Genomic DNA, 19,643 nt, shown 5'->3' with positions numbered 1-19,643 from the left:
GCACGCTGCTGACTAAGCCCGACGCCGGGATCTGCTCCTTCTTTTGGCAACTAGTGCCTCAGACGTTGACTGAGTCCTTCATTTGCACACCACGGCATGGGTCTTCTTCCACTCACTGGGTCCGTCATACATGGGAAGATTGCAGGGTAGTGGCTTCCGAAAGACACGCTCGGACTTACTCCTGGAGTAAGGGTGATCATGAGACGATACATCGCTCAGCGCAAGTGAGTGCTCAGCGGAAGGGCCGGCAAGCCGGCGGACCTGTGAGCCTCCGTACACTCTCTATCACGATGAAAATCGAGATGCGATACCTATATAATAAGCTGAGGCTGCCAGAAATGCCTCAACGGCGTATCCGAGATAGCACACCAACCCCGTCATGGCACCTAACAGCACTCCTCCCCCTTCGGGCGTGTACGTTCCCGCTGTTCTCTATTTTGACGAGAACGAGGACTTCGATGTGCCCGCTATCCAGGCACACGTTCTCCGGCTGGCGAAGGTCAGCCATGCGATGACTGAGCTCATGGCCACGAACTGACAAGCGCATGGGATGCCAGGGCGGTGTGACAGGCATCCTCGTCCAGGGCAGCAACGGCGAGGCACAGCACTTGTCGCACGACGAGCGGAAGGAGGCAATCCGTATCACGCGGAAGACCCTCGATGACAATGACTTCCAACAAGTGGTGATCATTGCGGGAACCGGTGCGCAATCGACCCGCGAGACGAAGAAGCTCTGCAAGGACGCCGCGGAAGCGGGGGCTGCCTTCTGCCTTGTCCTCACACCCTCTGTATGGCCAACCCAGATGACACCGGCGAACATCCTGAAATTTCATAGAGATGTCTGTGCTCTCGTTGAACTCCCAGTCTCCCTCACACTGAATACTCTCCACAGGTTGCAGATGCCTCACCTATCCCGACGATGGTGTACAATTTCCCGGTCGTCACCGCTGGACTGAACCTGGATTCCGACATCATCGGAGAGCTCGCCCAGCACCCAAACATTGTCGGTACCAAACTATCCTGCGGGACCGTCGGCAAGCTCCACCGGCTCACTTCGACCGTCCCTATCACCAAGTTCGCTACCTTCCCCGGCGTCTCCGATGTCTTCCTGCAAGGGCTCGTGTCTGGCAGTGCAGGCCTCATCGGCGCGCTCCCCAACGTAGCGCCGAAGGCGCACATGGAGGTGTACCGGTTGTACAAGGCCGGGAAGATTCAGGAGGCAGAGAAGATCCAGGCTCTGCTGGGCCACGCTGATTGGGAGTTGGGCAAGCTGGGCAGCATTGGGGGTATCAAGGCGGTGGTCTCGAAACACTTCGGGTATGGAGAGACGATCGTGCGGGGGCCTCTCAGTGCGGCGGTCGTGACGCCGACGAGCACTACGAAGCTGGAGGAGCTGATTGCATTTGAGAAATCGCTGTAAACGTCAACTGTATCGATAGATTTTTATATCTATGCTAGCGAACGAAATGCGCGCTCGAGGTTGTCAATGTCAGAACGCATCTGTCTTGGATGCCGTCTCGGAGGCGGCGAGCTTATGACGACATGCAGCTGTAACATCGCTGCTTCTTGCTGAATACACCTCTCCGCTTCGTCTGAGCTTATAACTTTAAGGTCGTTCACATCGGATCTCTGCGATACCCATCTTTGTGCGTACTGCAGACCTTACAATCAGCAAACCTCTCACTATGCCGACCGCAATTGTCACTGGCGCAACTGGTGAGTCTCATGTGAGCCTTCGAAAGCTCAACTTGTCATTCATGCTGGTCCAGGTATCCTCGGTCGCGAGATTGTCTACGAGCTTGGACGTCATCCGCAAGAATGGACTACGGTCCATGCGCTTTCGCGTTCGAAGAAGGACGTATACCCATCTAACATTGTCCATAACTTCATCGACCTCACGGCGGATGTGCAGGAGGTGGCAAAGGAGCTGAAGGACGTGTCGGCTGACTATATCTTCTTCGCTGCATATCTACTCAAGGGTTCGGAGGAGGACAATACCAAAGTCAACGGTGAGCTGCCAACATCTGAGTCACGTTGAACGAGGCTCAACCTGTATAGGTGATATGCTGGAGAACCTCTTCAAAGCCCTCGAGATCAACAATGCCGTCTCGCATATCAAGCGTATCGTCTTGGTCACCGGATGCAAGCAGTATGGCGTCCACCTCGGTCGCGCCAAGACTCCCATGGTTGAATCTGACCCTTGGCTCCCCGAGCCGCCCTACCCACCCAACTTCTACTATCGCCAACAGCGCAGCCTGCACGCCTTCAGTGCAAAGCATGGCATCGAATGGGTCGTCACCTACCCAAACGAAGTCATCGGCTTCGCCAAAGGTAACTTCATGAACCTTGCCGCGTCGATTGGGCTCTACGCCGCGGTGCACCGCGAACTCGGCACAGGCGGGCTGCCCTTCCCCGGCGGGGCGACGTTCTACGAGAAGTTCGACTCCTTAACGTACAGCCGGCTACACGCCGAGTTCTGCGTGTGGGCTGCGACCGCGCCCGGCGCGAAGAACCAGGCGTTTAACGTCGTGAACGGCGATGTCGAGAGCTGGTCGAATATGTGGCCGAAGCTCGCTGCGCGCTACGGGATGACGGTCCCCGGCGACCAGTTCTCGCGCCCTGCACCGGACGCGTCGGATGTGCCCATGGCGGACAACCCGCCGATCTCGTTCTTGGCGAAGGCCCTAGGACTACAGGGCAAGACAGCGCAGTCGCACATCGAGCAGACGATCGACCTCGCGAAGTGGAGCCAGAAGCCGGAGGTGCAGGCGGCCTGGGAACGCCTCGCTGAGCGGGAGGGCCTTGAGAAGGACGCATTCGAAAAGGCGACGTGGATGTTCTCGGGCTTCGTGTTGGGTCGCAACTTCGACGTGATAGTCAGCATGAGCAAGGCGAGAGCTGCGGGGTGGACGGGGTACCACGATACGTGGGAGAGCTTTGAGAAGGTTTTCGACCAGCTCGAGAGCGAGAAGATATTGCCCAAGGCAATTGGCAGATTCGTCGGGTGGTCGATGCAGCAGTGAAGTCACTGAGGGAGTATACTGTTCTTCAGCCAAAACATGTATCATATGCACAGCCTTATTGGCCTTCGTAGCTACATACCATGAACCATGTCATGCAAGAGTCGATCAGAGCTGTAGTAGACATGGCCCTGTCTTGATTTTGGCTACACCGCATGGCATGGCATGCCGTACCAGCCCGGGCCGTGCACGCGACAGCATGCTTCAGACGCAAGTCCGATTCAAAGGGGCATAGTCTGTGGCAGCGAAGTCACGTAGCTGGAGGCTGCCAAAGTTGCGACTGGCAGGCGTGCTTTCACTCTGAGTCGAGCGAAACAGACTAAGTAGGTGAGGATGTTGCCCCCCGCCCGGGCCAGGCCGCCTCACGCGTGCGCGTGAGCGCTTGAGCGCTTGAGCACGCGTGAGCGCGTAACGCCGGACCGTGCACTTCCGCAGATCAAGATCGACGCGTTCGGGCGCCACACTTGCCAGCGGCCCGCGGGAAACTGAGTGCTTCCAGATCCGCATCCTCCTCATCTTATCCGTCCCTCCGTCCCCACTGCCTGCAGCCATAACACTGCGCATCAGACGTTGCGAAGCTCTTTTTTGTCTAGGTATTGTGTGATCTGCTTTGTTCACGCGCCGGATCGGCGCGTGCCAAGCAGTTGCCATTTCCAGTCGTCCATTGTTCCGCATTTGGACGCGGTGTGGACCCACAAAGTCCCATGAGGCGATCTGCAAGTGATTGATTGGCCCGAGCACATCGATAGGGCGGTGTAACAGAGCTTCCGTGGACCATGCCCGGATTTGGGCCGTGTGCAAGAAGTGTGCCACTCCCGCCCGCGCGTATAAAGGAAGCAGCTATCCGCGTCTTCCGCCCAGTTCGTCTTTCTTCTCGTCCCATCATCTCCCTTTCCTCTGATCCCCCCCTCCCATGTCATGTCATCGGGGCGTGCCTGTGTCTTGTACTCGTAGCTGCTACCGGATATCAGTCCCCGCTTACTGACCTCGCCGTGTAGTGAGCCACTCAGGCTGCGGGCCCCGGAGGTGTACGCCACCTGAACGCCACTCGTCAAGGTATGTTATACTCCTCGGTCAAGGACTGTATCCTGACGTTTCCTGGCGTTGCCTTCGTTCGTCAGCCGCAAGTTCTGTTCGATGTTCACCGCTACACTCGTTGTCAGCCTCCGTCACTCCCAGCCACCAGTCAGCCGCAAGATCGTCCATTTAAGAGCGTGTCGCTGAGCCTGTTCTGTATTGTTTCTTCTCACTTGCTCGTCTGTGTCCTGCATGTTCGCCTGCGCCATATGTCCCGTCTAGTATACGCTCAGCTGATTGTTGGAATCAACGCAAGCCTATGTGATTCTGTGAGTGGTGAGGAGGTCTTCCTTCATCGTCGTCGCTCAAATACTAATTCTCTACATAGTCAAGTCTTCTGATTCAAGACCGGGTCGTCAAGCGCTGCAACTCCGCTGCTCAAGACGTTGCTCGAGGCCACCTCTCGGTCTCAGCTCGCTTGCTTGTCAGTATGTAATCATGGCTGTTCACTCCGTTGCTCCTTGCTAACGTCGCTCGCGTCAGTTGGTTCCAGGGTCAAGCGCTGCAAGTGTAGCTGCCTCCATTGGGCCGGCCGATGTCAAATGCCGCAACGTAGGCTGCGTCAAGGCGGGAGACGAAGCTAATGCAAGGGTCAAGCGCTGAAAGTTGAGCTGCCTCCAGTGCAAGGTGTTCAAGCTTCAAGCTTCAAGGGTCAAGCGCCGCAAGCAGGGGCTGCCTCAACGAGGCCGCCGTCAAGCGCCGCAAGGTTGGCAGCCTCAAGTCGTGGCGGGCGACGGTGGCAAGGGTCAAGCGCTGCAAGTGGAGCTGCGTCAACATGAGGTTCAAGCGCCCCAAACGGGCTGATTCAAGTCGGGGCGGGCGATCGTCAAGCGCCTCAAGACGGGCCGTCGTCAAGCGCTGCAAGTCGAGCTGCGTCAACTTCAACCTCAAGAGTCAAGCGCCGCAAGGAGGGAGGCTGCCTCAAGAGCTGCAAGACGAGCTGCGTCAACGTCAATGTCCGTCAAAGGTCAAGCGCCGGAAGCGAGGGCTGCGTCAAGGAGTGGGCCATCCGGGTCATCAAGCGCTGCAAGTTGAGCTGCGTCAATAGCAACGTCAAGGGTCAATCGCCGGAAGCGGGGGCTGCGTCAAGGTGGGCCGATGTCAAGTGCCGCAAGGGGAGGCTGCGTCAAGGGGGTCCTGGGCCATCGTCAAGCGCCGCAAGCGAGGCTGCAGCAAGAGCCTTCAAGAGGCCCTCGAGGCGGGCGGACGCTTGCACTTGTGCGGCGACCGTCCGGGCGCGGACCTTTACGTGGTCCTCGGGATAAGTACCCTCGTGCCGCTTCATGCGCGCGAGGGGAAACCAACTCGCGCCGAATCCGTTCCAAACATCGTCGACCTCACTGAGGTATTTCGTCTCTTTGAGTCTTTTGCATCTATCGTCGTCGCCGTGTACTTGTTCTCTCGTACTTGTGCTATGACATGGCGAGTCTTCCAAATCGATCCAGTCTCCGTGCTCGTGGCCCTGTATCGTTAGACGTAAGTATGAACAGTGTGCTACGATGTTGCCTTACTTGCGTCCATCTGTGTACCTGATGAACCCACATCAGACGAAGATGCTGTATACTGTCATTGCGGTTGTAAGTGTCTTGGCTCGCGTGTTGTAATCAGGACCGCCGTTGCGTTGGACTAGGCACACGAGGGGTGGAAGCTTGCCTTCGAACTGAATAATGATATATATGCGCACTTGAAGCACGGCGTCACCTCAGGCGTGAGCTTGAAGTCAATGTGGCATGGCATTCGCACAATTTCCGATGGGCCACATCCAAAGTGAGATAGCGGGCGGGATCAAGAACAAAAATAGGACGAGCCTGCAGGGAACGACAATTCGAAAGTGGAAGCCTGAACAGTAACTCGGTTGAGCCACACGCGTCACGTGATCGCGCGCAGATCTGATCGGTCGTTGATCCCGCGTTGCGCGCCCCGAGACTGCTCCGACTCGGAGGCCCAGGTCGTTCAAAAGCGTCAGCTCCGTCGAGACCTCGAAGCATGTTCACCGATGCTCCTTGCGCGAATGCAGAGGTGAGTCTGCGTGGCGTTTTGTACGCTAAGGCAAGTGGGCGGTCAAACACCGACGCTGTCAGTACATAGCCGACATTGCAACTTGAATGACATGCGGCCGCTGGCGGCGTTTGACCGCCGCTAACTTCTTCGACGCAGCTTCGACGTTATCGTGCCTGATCAGTGACTGCGCTCCGCCGAGCGCTGGAGAGTCCTTGCCCATTCTCTTCCTGACAGTGGGGAAGCGTCTGACCCGGATCCATCTCGTACTTATTGTCGGACTCCAGGCCAAGCCTCGACGCTGCAGTGCTCTCTCAATTACACGTAGGGGTTCATATACGCCTAATACTCACGTCCTGTGGTTGTGATCGACGCCGGTCTTGAAGAGACAGGCCACTCAAGATCCGAGGCAAGTACTGCGGTGAGTGTAGCAGCATTACAGCTCAGGTGATATGTCGCCTCTGTTCTAACGCCGTCGTAGATCAGAGCGCTCTGCGGTTTTCGTGTCATCGGTTGCTGAAGCCCAGCTGCACCCCAGGCTTGTCAAGGTCAAACCCGCCCGCTTCATTCATAGAGTGCGTGATACACAAGCAGCGCTGAGACCTGCCCTGACCAGAACCGCATCATGTCGATCTAGACGACTGCGGCTGAGTGTAGCCTCGCTCCATTACCGCTCGCTGTCACGCCAGTGTACGCTCATATACATCAGCGAGGATGAGCGCAGCACACTTGCACCCGGCGGCATTGTATCCTTTCCTCCTTTCAGCATCCCCCATGTCGTCAGGCGACCCGCAAGTCACACAATCAGACATCACTGCGCTCAAGCTAACGTCTGTATCCCTTCATCCTGTAGAGCAGGTCCCCGACTGATGATGCGCGTCATTTTTCTTAGTTTCACCAACACATGCTGCCAATTGGCGGCGGCTAGTAAGTATGAGTACAGACGCCGATGCAGGAAATGCCTGATCGAATCGATTTCGCCAGCCATGATATTTCACGAACACATGATCACAATCACTCAGGAAGTACGCTATGTGTGGGGTCAAAGACTTACCGGGGCCACTCTTATATTCCTTCTGAACCGATATGTGGTCCTAATCCTCGGCAGTACCATCGTTCTACAGACAGTAGCTTGGGACACCCCTCTCGTAAGTTTGGCACAGTGTTCATGTACTATTGCCTTCTGATTGTCGCTTATGCTTCACTTGCAGAGGTATGCGATCGTCTTTTAGGAAAGGCTCCGGCTAACGCATCTGGTAGCTGCGAAGCGACGATAGTGCTATATGACGTAGTGTCTATTTTGTTGTACATCATCGTCGCAAGTACGTCTGTTCCGCTACGCTGGTACATTCGTCGTGAATGATGACTGAAACTCAAGTATTCTCTGCCCTTCGAGCGTATGCCATTTGCGGACGCAAATGGACCTTTACCTTGGCTACCCTAGGCCTAGGACTTGCGATAGCGATTGCAAGCATTGTACGGATTCCTGATGGTCGCGTCCTCTAGCAGCGCTGACGCTGCTCCGCAGTACTTCGCGGCGAGGTCATCATACGCATACGTTCTCGTCATTGACGATATGCCCGTCTGCGACTATACGGACTACTACTCCGTGGATTCGTTCAACAAGTACGTACCTACTCTTCCTACAAGTTTGACACACTCTTACCTGGCTTTTGCGCTGTTTTCAGTGGTACGTCGCCCACACGTTGGCAGAGCGTAGTACTCATAAAGTGTTCACCTATCCCAAAGCACTGATCGCAACACGCGTATGCGCCATCCTGGCGGACGCCCTTCTGATAGGACTTACGCTATACGGTACATTGAGAACACGGCGGATCATATCGACAAGCCTTGATGCCACGACGCCTCTCACTGCGCAATTGGCTAAGGATGGTACGTCGTCTGGTATACATGAAAGTCGATTGCTGAATCTAATTCTTCAGGTTCGCTATATTTCGTGTATGTCTCGACCTGACAATGACGAGTCACTGCATAACGACTGATTTGCTGGTGCATAGCTCATTGCTGCTACTCAATGTTCTGCAAATGGCGTTCAGATCGGTACATGGCGTGTGTGTTGAATATTGGTGCGACGAGGAATGCGTTCAGCTCACGCTTTCATAGGCTGCTACAAATTATATTTCTGTATTCGTCGCCCCGTAAGTCTACGCTAAAATCTGCGCCGGACCTTCCTTGACCGACTCACACCCACAGCATCTCATCCATCCTCATCTCACGGTTCATGCTGAATCTCCGACACGTCTTCTATCTGCAATCCATGGGATGGAGCACGAGCGTGATCGGCAACATGGGCAAGCCACTCGATCATCACTGGTACTCTGACCCCTCAACGTCAACCTCGAGTTCTTTCAGGGCAGCGACCAGTCCGTATATGTCATCCGGCATGTCAGGGAGCGAGGCTCTGAGTTCTGAGGTTCCCTATGTGGAGCAAATACCGGAGGATATAGAGCTGCAGGACGTGCGATGAGCACCTGATTATCATCGCTTTGAGAAGGGCATTGTACGAGTATGGGTCCGTTGTATGGCAGTTGACTTCATGCCTGTCATATTGAGGCATGTGAACACAAATCAAGTCTCAGTTTGACTACAGCATTTACTTGTGCGCAGTCGACTTCGTCTTCGGAATCGTAGATGCACTGGCACGCGCGCATGTATCTACTTACTAGTGAACGACATTGCACATCTACGGCGGGCTGTGACCGGTTGGCCCGTGACACCCGGGTTGTAGTGACGTCTACAATACTAGTAGTGTTGGTACATGTATTGCTTGAACTCTGCAAACAAGTGCACAGCTTGTCCACGCTCCACACCAGCTAGCCATATGACATGGACTCCGGACGATCTTAATTACCCAGTGGGGATTGGTGGGGATAACAGTACAGCTTTTGCTAGGTGACAGATTTCGGGGCCTCGCAAACGAATCGATGATTCCATCTAGCTCCCCTCTAAACCTGCCCTTTCCCATATGCTTTCTAGGGGACTTCGTGAAGCGAAGGGGGCGAAGCCCAGGAACTTCGCCGCCGAGGAGTTGATGCTAGCACCGTGAAGCCTGTGCTGCTAGATGCTCACCAAGCCGTCGACTTTGCGTAGCCAGCGGCGGCGTCCCCCTCCATTTACACCTCGCCGTCGCGGACAGCTTGAACATCAGTCGAGATGGCGATGACCGTTGGCAGAACAGATTGCTGCTGCTGGCTGCTGTAACTGCTGCCACCGCCGCCATACTCAGGACTGTCAAGTGATCAGCGCAAGTGGAATTAATAGAGTTAACTGACGTACGCGGCTGCAGTGCGTTTGACCTTTGACAGCGGTATAGCCGACTTGAGAGATGGAAACTGTGTTCGTTTGCTCTTAAGCACGAAGTGCCTGACGTTCAGGACAGCGAGCAACGAGTTCGTGTAGACTTGGGAGTCATCGACGTCAGGGCCAAGACAGCTGGCAGAAAAACACGATGACTAACTCTGTGTGCCAGGGAAGTGGAAGACCAGCCATAGAAGAACGTTACTGTTCTCCAAGGCGGCATACTGCAGAGAAGACGCCCCGTCAAACACTGCACATAAACGAGGTTGGTACGTCACGCACAGTTACAAGGACGACAACCTGTAGTACACTGTCGTTTCATCGTGAGCGATCCGTCTCGTCGGAATGATCGACGACATCAAACTTACGCCGTTAAGACGCCTCGATTGACCATTGAGAATGTCAACCACCAGATCCGGCTTTCCGACCTAACACCGGCAGTAAGCAAAGGAAGCCCGTACACACGCCGAAGTAGGAATGCTCACTGAGCAAGTCCCGTCCGGTTGCCGCGCAATATCCAGCACAGCGAGACAGTGATGAAGACGTCCGTGATGCAAGCCGCGATGGTTTGCAAATAGGCAGGAATCTGCCCGCGCAGGATATGTTTCAGGGTCTCACGATCCGCATCAAAAAATATGGTCACCGACCTTGACCCGGGCGAAGGCAACGAAGACAAAATTATCTAAGGTACTGTAACCGGCGTAAGTCAAGATACGATCGGAATGTCCACAACACGCACGTGATATACACATCGGCTGCGACGATGGGTTACTTTACGCTCAGCGACGAGTGGTGCGCTGATGAAAAGCGGGCACTGACCGAGGCCACAAGCTGAGTACAATGTGATCAGTTCGAGTCGCGGTCTCGGCGAGCAAGGACGTACCCAAAGAAATAATAGAAAGTAGAACAGCCGTTGACAACATAGGGAGCCGATACCACTTCTTTGTCAGCACTGAGAAGACTCATGAGCACATATCTAGGTGCCCTTCACGAAGAGGAGTAACTGACTGCGCCAGATAGTAGACAAGTAGTGGCTGGGATGATGTATCGCGATCAGTGATGCATCCCGAGGAAGACCGCATCGACGACTCTCACCATTGTACTACAAATACAGAGATCGCCTGCCAAGGTCTTAGCAGGGATCCCTCTGTGTCTGACATGATAACATACCGAAAGACTGTATTGCGCCTGCACGCAGCCACGTTCAGCGATCATCCTCGTGCAATAATTGTGCGCTTACCCTGAAAGACCTGTACGCATACTGCATTCCAGCACATGGGCAGGCGAAGCAGGTGCAGAAAGGCAAACTTACCGGGGCGCGTAGTCAAGCGCTGCTGGATTTTGGTGGTTTGAAACCGTGTAGTACCAGAGAACCTATCACCTCGTGAGCGTCGTCGCAATGAAGTTCTCAGAATGCAGCATACCTGACTATTTGCTATCGTGGTTGCCGTATCCAGCACCCTGCAGCCCGAATCGGAGTAATCAACATTCCGCTCATAGCAATAACAAGTACCTTCACCGACCATACAAAAGCGACCTGTAGATCAGAATAATCAGGTATGAGGTTTGCACGGCGGTTGTACGTTACGTACGAAAAGCTTCAGTACTCTCGAGTCCTTTGGGTATTCCTTGATGTAATACAAAACCTGCGCACAGGTGCATCCGTACAATCTGCGTGCACAATCGTCTCAGTACTTACGTCAGCCTCATCACTCCGCTGTTCTACATACATGCCCGAGAAGAGAATACCAGCGAAGAAGCAGCCCACGCTCCCGTCGAGATGGATGTTGAGTCCAGTCATGGTGGCAAAAGGAGGGGTGCGCCGAACGTTGGAGACGGGACCATTAAATAGATATGAGAAAATTGGCCGGGAGCGAAGTTGGTTACTTCACAGCCAAGTGTAGGTGGGTGGTTCGAGACGCGCCAGAATTCGAAGAGAAGCAGAAGAGGAAACCCTGACTTGGTTGCTGATGCCAAAGTGATGCATCCTGACGCGACTCACGGTGAGCAACAGGCTCCAGCGAATGATGAGGCTATGCATGGCATTGCAGGCGCGCCGGGACTGGCATGCCAGTGTCCACGTCCTGATTAGAAATGCACAGGCTCGGTCATGCTAGGCCCCGAAGCAATGCCACTTTTGTTCCAGCGAAGGTTCAGTCGTTCCCGCAGCGTAATGCTTCGCCCTTAATGAAACTCAGCTGTCGTGATACTGCAGAGTGCGGCGAGCGTTAGTCACCTGTATCCCCGTACTCCACGGTTAAAACACCCACGTACTTTGTCATTTGATATAGGATATATCAGCGGGGTCCATCTTTGTGACCTTCGAGACACAGTGCCCAGACGTATTCTGGCGTGTCGCCGAGCAGTCCGCGTGCGAGGAGCCGATGTGAGCCTCGCGGCGGGAGGAGTTGACTGCGCCTGCCAAATATGGCCTGTTCATTTTGCGAGGTCGATTTAATCGCCGCAGCCACTGATCGGTGGCTGTGGATCACGATATTATACTGTACTATTTCGACCATAGGTTCGCGGGGTGTGACCTGTGACCAACGAACTAGCGAAATTTCTACTTAGTTCACAGTGTCTGGTGACCTGTGACCACAGCACTTGGATAGTTCACAGGTGGCCGGGGCAAGCGGCGGGCGACCGCCTTTGCTAGCACTGCGCCGCAGGCCCGAAAATGCATGCGTATACCTGTGACCGCCTATGGGAATCCTTGGTTCGGACCCCTCTGTGACCTGTGACATGTGAACTGAAACCCTAGCTATATTCGAGGGGGGTGCGACCTGTGACCGAACCTATGGTCGAAATAGTACAGTAGATCGGACCTGGCCATCGTCCACCGGGGTCCGGGGATCGTCTCCGCCCTCTTATGTCGCAAATGGGCCCACGTGCTTTGGTGAGCTGCATTGTTGTCCTGGCACTCAGAGGGCTGCACTTTATTCTGCAGTAGGAAAACCTATGAGGTGCTGGCCATCATCAACCCACAGCGCCGACTGTCATGTGCGTGCTTCCGCCGGGAGTGTACCTGAAATCTAGAGACCTTACACCCTCTTACACCCCGTGCTTGCCATTGTTTTGTCAAATTGTTCTGCTTTGAGCCTTCCGATGTGATGAGGAACTCGGGAGCAGGCGTCTCATCTCTGCGCGTTCGTGGCGCATGCATCATGATGGTGATGCGGCTGCTGTCACAAGTAGTACACTAAGTAAGTAATAGCTTCCCCTCCGGAGAGACGCAGTAGCATTGTCAGTAGGACGCTGGCCATAAATACGACCACCACGGGACCTGAGTGGCACGTTGTACGCAATATCTGACACATGCCTGGCCAACTACCCCGCCTCCGATCTGCTGCATGTGGTCGGATAGTGATCTGGTATTTGAAACCCCATCTAGGGGTAGTATGAGTTCTCCATACTATCTGACCGACCATCTCTGTCCATTCATCAGTTGCCTGTTGCTAATGGCAGATCTGCGTTTTCGGCAGTGTGCTTGCGCACGTCGTGTATGAAATGTCGACGGATATCGACGTGGCGGTATAGAGCGAAGACCGTCTGCAGAAAGATTTGGGAGTCTCTCGAGTCTACATGGCGTCATTGGAGGTCGGGCGTGCAGGTCGTGCACGGGTTCGCTGGGAAGTGGATGGCCTAAAGCTGCACTTCATTGAAGACGAATTTCACCGACAAGTTCATACCATCGAATGAAAGTGTGACAACAACAAGGTTGGCAACGTTACGAAAGAGCATACACAGTGGGCAGACAGCATGAACGCGAGGGTCGTCTACACATCGACCACCCGTTCAGCCATCTGGCGACCGACTGGCGATGAGTTCACGGCAACTCCATCTTCTTCCAAACAAGGACCCCACGCGAACGCCGGCTTCTGCATCAGGTTGTACATCATCGTCGCAAGTACGTCTGTTCTGCTACCGTTACGCTATACGGTACGTTGAGAACACGGCGGATCATATCGACGAGCCTTGATGCCACGACGCCTCTACTGCGCAATTGGATGGTACGTCGTCTGGTATACACACCGGAGACATAGGTCAGATTGAGGTCGTCTCAAATCTGGCTCAAATCCAGCCGCAAATTGTGACCGATGAGACGGGGTTTTAGGTGGTCTCATACGCTAGCCTAAATGCTAGGTTTATGCTCGCATTTGGGCATATCTGATATTGAATTGCCCGAATGAAGCGTTGATGATGATGAACTCAGCATTTATTAACCGCAACAAGCAAACAACGTGCTAAGACGCGGCGGACGCCGGCCTGTACAAATGTGGGCGTTAAAACGCGCCACCCAGACCTGCGTCCCGTTCGAGGTGGTATAGTAGTCTATAGACGTGATGTGTGTATAGTAATGGGCAGGCAATCTAATCGGGTTGTGAGACGGGGTCTAATGGTGTGGTCTGAGGTCGGGACGTAACACGCATGGTAATAAAGATAGAGAATAATGAAGAAGCGAGAAATGAGGGGAAAGCATACGGTCCATATCTCGGCACTCCGGTGTCTTTCTCCTAGGGGCGCAAGCCGGGATTGCCCCCTAGTGCACGATGTGTCGATGGTGGTGTTGGGTAGGGTGTGGGGACGGTACTTCGCCGTGCAGCTAGTACCGTTTAGTCTTCTTCGCCCTCGTCGTTCTCCGCCTCTCCTCCGTCCTGGTCCTGGTCTTCCTCTCCGCTCGGGTCTTCGTCGTCTTCGTCTTCCGCATCTTCTTCTCTCGCTTCCTGGTCCTGGTCTTCTTCGCGCCATCCGCCTGGCGGGTCTCCCGTCTTCGTAAACGCGTTGCTTTTTCCGATGAACTTCGCAAGGGCGTCTATCCCCTCCTCTGTGCCGAGGATGGTCGGCAAGTCGATCGTCGTGCTCACCGCGCGTAGGATGTGTCGGTGCTTCTCGTATCGTGGGCAGTCCTGGAGGATGTGGCGGCGTGACTGGTATGGGTCGCCGCATGGGCAGTCGACCGGTTCAGTAGGTACAAACGACTTGTAGTACTCGCCTATGAAGCAGTGTCCCGTTCGGCATTGGAGCGTACGTCCGAATAACTCTCGTGGAAGAGTTAGGAAGGGTTTTCTTGGTTTGGTTTGTGGTGGTAGACGGTTCGCTGTTGCGAAGTGGCCTGTTGGGTGTGTCTTTTTCCACTCGTCTATCCACGCGTTCGTTGCACGTTCTTTCGCTCTGCGCAATGCGTTGGCTCGTGTCGCGTACTGGTTCGGGCCTTCTTCCTCCGTAGCTTTCTTTGCTAGTACGTCTGCGATTTCGTTTCCGACGATGCCCTTGTGGCCTGGCGTCCACGCCACTGTGATTCGATGTTTGGGGCTTGCTTCCAGGAATCGTATGGCGAAATTCCTGAAGGTTATCGAGTGGATCTGCGAGGGGCCTGGTTTCGCCTCGAAGATGGCTGAGATCGCTGCGGTGTTGTCGGCGAAGAAGTGTAGGTGGCTGATGTCTCGAGCGTCGTCGCACTGGAGGTATTCTTCCATGTCGACGGCCGCCTCTGCTAGTCCTAGCATCTCCGCGTCGTAGACCTCCGATTTCCTGCTCATGGCTATTATCCTCTTGAATAGAATCTTGTTCTGCTGGGCAACGACAAAGCCTGCGCCGGCACGGCGTTGGCCGTTCTCTGTGAGTAGGGAGCCATCAGAGTAGATCATCGCATTTTCTCGTGACCGTTTAAGTTTGCTTAACTTTCCGTTGTGCATCTTCATTGCCTCGTTCTTCGTCACTCCTTTGACTGCCGGCGTGATCACCAGTCGGCCTCCAAAGTCGGCCGGGGTCTTCTTCCATGGCGGTACGGCGAGCGGCACTATGCGCTCGTCGCTGGGGTCCGATCTCTTCGCAAGGTTGCAGAGTCGAGTGGAGGCAGGGGGTGTCTTGCGGCGGGCTGTCACTTTGCGGTGAGTGGGACGCGGGGGAGCTGGTGTCGAGGTTGGTAGTATGTTCCATCCCTCTGGGAGGCGTCGGATGATCGGGCTGTGGGCGCTGAGTTTGTTGAATCTTATGGCGGCGCGGTCTTTCGTGAGTTCTAAGTGGTGTCGGATGGGTAGGATAGCGGCCTCGATTTCCATCGCCACGATTTTCGTCGTCTTGAAGGCGGCACAGATGAGTCTCAGTGCTCGGTTCTGTACCTTCTCCAGTGCGTGTTCGTGTGCCTTCTTGCCTCTCCACCAGGCCGGGCACGCGTATGTCAGTATTGGACGTACGCATGCGGTGTATAGCGTCCTCAGGTGTTCTTGGGAGAGCCCTCGTACCGTGTTTGCGAGCATCCCCATGCCGTTTACGGTCTTCTCCGCTCGTCCAGCCATCTGTTTAACGTGGTGGTCAAAGTTTAGGCGGCGGTCCAGGTGGACTCCGAGCCACTTGGTCGTGTGTGTTGCCTGGATGGTTATGCGTATGCCGTTTGCTCCTGGTAGGGTGATTGACGGTGAGTCGTTTGGTTTGCGTTGTTTCATCGAGTAATGCATGAGTTCTCGTTTAACGAGGTCGGGCGACAGCCCGACGCTCGTCAGCCAGGCCTCTACGTCGTTGTATGCCAGGGTGAGTATCCGGATGTTTGTGTCGAGGGACTCTGACGAGACGTAGATCTTCCCGTCGTCGATGAACATGATCAGGCTGGTTTCGCAGGGGTTGTCGGGGAGCTTGAGCTTGGCGGTCATTGCTTCGACATGGGTGCGGGCTTTCTCTTGGAACATTTCCAGGAGTTCGGCGGCGTAGAGGATGGATAGGATGGGGGATATGGGGGAGCCTTGGGGTATGCCATGCCCGAATGAAGCGTGATTGCCCGCCGCAAACTCCTCAATTGAATTGATTTACTGATTTTCGACGGGCTAACTTGCTTCATTTGGGCTATCAGATATGAGGCATGCCCATACCTCGTACCATATCTACGATTTAGGCTGGCATGTTTGCTCACCCAAAATTGGGTCTCATCGATCACAATTTGCGGTTGGATTCAGGCTTGATTCAGGCCGCATTTGCGGTGGTCCCAAAACCACGCATGTCTCCGGTGACATGAAAGTCGATTGCTGAATCTAATTCTTCAGGTTCGCTATATTTCGTGTATGTCTCGACCTGACAATGACGAGTCACTGCATAACGACTGATTTGCTGGTGCATAGCTCATTGCTGCTACTCAATGTTCTGCAAATGGCGTTCAGATCGGTACACGGCGTATGTGTTGAATATTGGTGCGACGAGGAATGTTCAGCTCACGCTTCACAGGCTGCTACAAATCATTTCTGTATTCGTCGCCCCGTAAGTCTACGCTAAAATCTGCGCTGGACTTCCTTGACCGACTCCACCCACAGCATCTCATCCATCCTAATCTCACGGTTCATGCTGAACCTCCGACATGTCTTCTATCTGCAATCCATGGGATGGAGCACGAGCGTGATCGGCAACATGGGCGAGCCACTCGATCATCACTGGTACTCTGACCCCTCAACGCAACCTCGAGTTCCTTCAGGGCGGCGACCAGTCCGTATATGTCATCCGGCATGTCAGGGAGCGAGGCTCTGAGTTCTGAGGTTCCCATTGTGGAGCAAATACCGGAGGACATAGAGCTGCAGGACGTGCGATGAGCACCTGATTATCATCGCTTTGAGAAGGGCGTTGTACGAGCATGGGTCCGTTGTATGGGAGTTGACTTCATGCCTTCGTATTGAGGCATGTGAACACAAGTCAGGCTTCGGATTGACTACAGCATTCTACCACTTGTGCGCAGTCAACTTCGTGTTCGAAATCGGAGATGCACTGTCACGACGCATGCACAGCAATCTGACAAACGTGAGCCCGGAACCCTGCGAGTGCCATCTTCTCTTTAGCAAGTCTATGAGCATAGATAGACTGTAGCGAGCTCCAGTTCTGGCGATCGGCGGGCTGCGAGCTGTGGGAGAGGCTGTCTGTTGGAACGTGCGTGGCTAACATACACCGGCTTGGTCTGCATTAGGCAGTCTGTAGGACCGTGGCTGCCACCATCCGCGTTTAGCGCGTCGCGCCAACTCCCAGCGCTCCGCCACTCCTTTATCCGAGACGCATACCATTCCACTGCCTTGCTGGCAAGCAACAACTCCAACTGCAAGAGACACTTCACCCCAAGACGGCATCCGGACACGACGCATCCAACGGCACACTCGTCTCGCTCGACACGACCGCCCGATGAAGTACATTGACATACCTGACCTCTCCCGCCTTGCGCACGCCTCGACCACGATGGAGCCGAATGTTCTGTGCGCACCCGCGTAGAGGCATACAGCTGCAAGAACATCAAACGCGACAAGAAGCTCTTCCGCCAGCTCGAGAGCGCATACAACGACGAGGTCTCCAACTCGCCACCCGTACCGTCTTTCATCGCGCTCGACGAGTCGACCGCGTTTGGGCCAATGTCTGACCCCAACGCGCGCAAGACGTTCCACACCGTGATCGCGATGCTCAATGTCGCCTACCCCGACCACGAGTTCTCAGACGTGAAGCCTAGCGACTTCCACCGGGAGGACCCCGCAGACGTGCTGAACTCACTCAGCACGGCGCTCCTCACCTACCGCGGCACCCACGCACCCCGGGCTTACTCCTCCTACCCACGCTCTGCACCTGGAATGTTCCCCTCTTCGATGCCGACGTCCTCGTCGCCCATGGACTACATGCGACAGAGCCCGAACGCACCTTCCAAGGCCGTCTCGGGCACGCACCCCTTCCTCTACCGCACAATCGACGACGCAATAGGCGTCGCCGAGTGCGAGGTCTACTCGTACGAACCAAGCATGGTCGAGTTCGACCCGCATGCCAACGACTACGACGACGACGATGATGACGTCGCCTCTGTGGCGAGGAGGACTCGGCATCCTCCGAGGAAGAGCTGCTCTTCGACGCCGACCCTTATGACGTCGATGAGGCGGGCGGCCAGCCCTCGCACGGATACCTGCGGATGGGCGAATGTCGCCCAGCAGTGGCGCACGACCTCCAGCGAGGAGTTCGTCTTCCGGATACCCTCACCGACCCGCGTTCGCATGCGGCGTCGCGGTCCTCTGCTGTGGAGCTGCCACTACTTCTTCTACAACAGGAAGCTCAAGCGTGTGCTGTTCATTACCGTGTGGTCGCGTCGGCCGCGGAATGCTCAGTGGTCATCCGCAAACGAGGAGATGGACGAGGAGGCTGAGTATATCTCGGGGGCGAGCGTTTCCTAGGCTGGGAGGGTGCTGTGGGTGCTGGGGCTCGGGCGATGGGTCTCAGGGCTACGATATCTATATGAGCCATGGTGAGTGTCTGAGACCAGTTACCCCTGCACCTCCTCCAATCAATGCTATAGAGTACAGGACAACAAGAGAACGCACCGATGCTTCGATATCCACTCTTGATTACCCTATGGACACTTCTGGACTCGACCTGCTCGCCTATCCCTGCCCTGTTGTACTATAGCCATCTGGTCTGCTCCGTTTCCGTGGAGTGTCGATGTGTCAGCCCCATTTCTACTGTCTGTTCGTTGCTCCCATATTAGTGGTGATAGCTACTTTACCGCATATATGATGCCGTCTTCATGTGGTGCCCACGAGCCGTCTGAGACATAGGCTGTTAACGAAATACGTACCGACTCAACATGCCTGGTCGAAGCAGCGCAGATAGAGCGGTGTACGACCAGCCATATGGTGTCGACTCAGCACACAATTGACTCGCGCGGAATATGACTCGAGCAGCCAGACCAGATGGTGGACGAGGGCGAGTGCCTGGGCCGTCGACGGTACTTATACGATTGCTCGACATCGATAAGGGGAGAAATGAAAACCACCTGCGGCGGCTATGCATATTTTTGCTCCGCCACGTGGAGGAATCGATCGCCACAGAGCGCTCGCCAAACGGGCCATTTGTTTGGCAAGAGCTTTGGATCCTAACAAACGCCGCCACGTGAGACTCAACGTGCCCTTCACGCGTCCTTCGCGCGCCCGCCACTCGTCCGCCACCACCATCCGTCCTCTCGTAACACGCCAGCATGATGGGCTCTCCGCCACCTCCGGGGAGCAGCTTTACTCCGTCTTCTGTGCCCAGGTTCATTCGCCCTCGGGATCGCGTCCAAGGCACTCTCTCAACTCGTCTTTCTCCTTTGGGCCACAGTCGCTCGTGAACTCGTTTGCGGAGGCAAACACCAGCATTGCTTCCCACCCTCATTCCTTTGCGCTTGACCCCAACCGCTCTATCCTGCAGGCGTCTCCCCTCTACTCTTCGCCGCATCTCACACGGAGAGCG

At 55.1% G+C, this 19,643-nt stretch overlaps 8 protein-coding genes across 8 annotated transcripts; 6 read left to right on the top strand and 2 right to left on the bottom strand.

Moving 5' to 3' along the window:
- The first annotated feature begins 70 nt into the window (after window positions 1-70).
- On the top strand, window positions 71-1,481 carry B0H18DRAFT_1000449 (dihydrodipicolinate synthetase). The gene is made up of 4 exons (XM_048028221.1): window positions 71-263; window positions 324-499; window positions 558-839; window positions 893-1,481. Exons 2-4 carry the CDS (start codon window positions 380-382, stop codon window positions 1,418-1,420), a joined length of 930 nt encoding a protein of 309 aa, XP_047894974.1. The 5' UTR covers window positions 71-263; window positions 324-379; the 3' UTR covers window positions 1,421-1,481.
- Window positions 1,482-1,580: 99 nt separating this feature from the next.
- B0H18DRAFT_1000445 (NAD dependent epimerase/dehydratase family protein) lies at window positions 1,581-3,341 on the top strand. The gene is made up of 4 exons (XM_048028220.1): window positions 1,581-1,716; window positions 1,770-2,009; window positions 2,059-3,064; window positions 3,127-3,341. The coding sequence occupies exons 1-3, from the start codon at window positions 1,686-1,688 to the stop codon at window positions 3,021-3,023; spliced, it is 1,236 nt and encodes a 411-aa protein (XP_047894973.1). The 5' UTR covers window positions 1,581-1,685; the 3' UTR covers window positions 3,024-3,064; window positions 3,127-3,341.
- Window positions 3,342-3,944: 603 nt separating this feature from the next.
- Window positions 3,945-4,828, top strand: B0H18DRAFT_1000440 (uncharacterized protein). The gene is made up of 5 exons (XM_048028219.1): window positions 3,945-4,076; window positions 4,142-4,366; window positions 4,481-4,525; window positions 4,581-4,700; window positions 4,745-4,828. Exons 2-4 carry the CDS (start codon window positions 4,307-4,309, stop codon window positions 4,698-4,700), a joined length of 225 nt encoding a protein of 74 aa, XP_047894972.1. The 5' UTR covers window positions 3,945-4,076; window positions 4,142-4,306; the 3' UTR covers window positions 4,745-4,828.
- Window positions 4,829-6,580: 1,752 nt separating this feature from the next.
- Window positions 6,581-8,710, top strand: B0H18DRAFT_1000427 (uncharacterized protein). The gene is made up of 11 exons (XM_048028218.1): window positions 6,581-6,670; window positions 6,733-6,925; window positions 6,988-7,022; window positions 7,080-7,243; window positions 7,333-7,417; window positions 7,474-7,571; window positions 7,624-7,721; window positions 7,816-8,038; window positions 8,114-8,165; window positions 8,220-8,254; window positions 8,310-8,710. Exons 2-11 carry the CDS (start codon window positions 6,810-6,812, stop codon window positions 8,436-8,438), a joined length of 1,035 nt encoding a protein of 344 aa, XP_047894971.1. The 5' UTR covers window positions 6,581-6,670; window positions 6,733-6,809; the 3' UTR covers window positions 8,439-8,710.
- Window positions 8,711-8,911: 201 nt separating this feature from the next.
- B0H18DRAFT_1000425 (uncharacterized protein) lies at window positions 8,912-11,386 on the bottom strand. Its single transcript, XM_048028217.1, has 19 exons — window positions 11,144-11,386; window positions 11,006-11,084; window positions 10,937-10,950; window positions 10,838-10,874; window positions 10,726-10,787; window positions 10,654-10,663; window positions 10,584-10,601; window positions 10,509-10,534; window positions 10,422-10,447; window positions 10,297-10,365; window positions 10,233-10,244; window positions 10,153-10,168; window positions 10,061-10,103; window positions 9,899-9,999; window positions 9,782-9,841; window positions 9,696-9,723; window positions 9,574-9,637; window positions 9,393-9,516; window positions 8,912-9,344 (listed from the first exon to the last, which is right to left on the bottom strand). The coding sequence occupies exons 1-19, from the start codon at window positions 11,212-11,214 to the stop codon at window positions 9,230-9,232; spliced, it is 975 nt and encodes a 324-aa protein (XP_047894970.1). The 5' UTR covers window positions 11,215-11,386; the 3' UTR covers window positions 8,912-9,229.
- Window positions 11,387-13,745: 2,359 nt separating this feature from the next.
- B0H18DRAFT_1000417 (uncharacterized protein) lies at window positions 13,746-13,925 on the bottom strand (the record flags this gene model as incomplete). The annotated part of the gene is made up of 1 exon (XM_048028216.1): window positions 13,746-13,925. A coding segment is annotated over one exon (180 nt), but the record flags the coding sequence as incomplete, so codon positions are not given.
- A 2,617-nt stretch (window positions 13,926-16,542) lies between these two features.
- On the top strand, window positions 16,543-18,589 carry B0H18DRAFT_1117924 (Maf1 regulator-domain-containing protein; the record flags this gene model as incomplete). The annotated part of the gene is made up of 4 exons (XM_048033679.1): window positions 16,543-16,577; window positions 16,629-16,661; window positions 16,715-16,887; window positions 17,652-18,589. The coding sequence occupies 4 exons, from the start codon at window positions 16,543-16,545 to the stop codon at window positions 18,587-18,589; spliced, it is 1,179 nt and encodes a 392-aa protein (XP_047894968.1).
- B0H18DRAFT_1094183 (uncharacterized protein) lies at window positions 18,563-19,159 on the top strand. The gene is made up of 3 exons (XM_048032374.1): window positions 18,563-18,660; window positions 18,712-18,878; window positions 18,991-19,159. The coding sequence occupies exons 1-3, from the start codon at window positions 18,658-18,660 to the stop codon at window positions 19,085-19,087; spliced, it is 267 nt and encodes an 88-aa protein (XP_047894967.1). The 5' UTR covers window positions 18,563-18,657; the 3' UTR covers window positions 19,088-19,159.
- Window positions 19,160-19,643: the final 484 nt, after the last annotated feature.

Source organism: Fomitopsis serialis, assembly GCF_022376445.1.
Source record: "Fomitopsis serialis strain Sig1Antser10 chromosome Unknown B0H18scaffold_23, whole genome shotgun sequence".
In the NCBI taxonomy this organism is placed as follows: Eukaryota; Fungi; Basidiomycota; class Agaricomycetes; order Polyporales; family Fomitopsidaceae; genus Fomitopsis; species Fomitopsis serialis.
The sequence above is the reverse complement of the archived record's forward strand: the minus strand, read 5'-3'. Positions and strand labels throughout refer to the sequence as shown.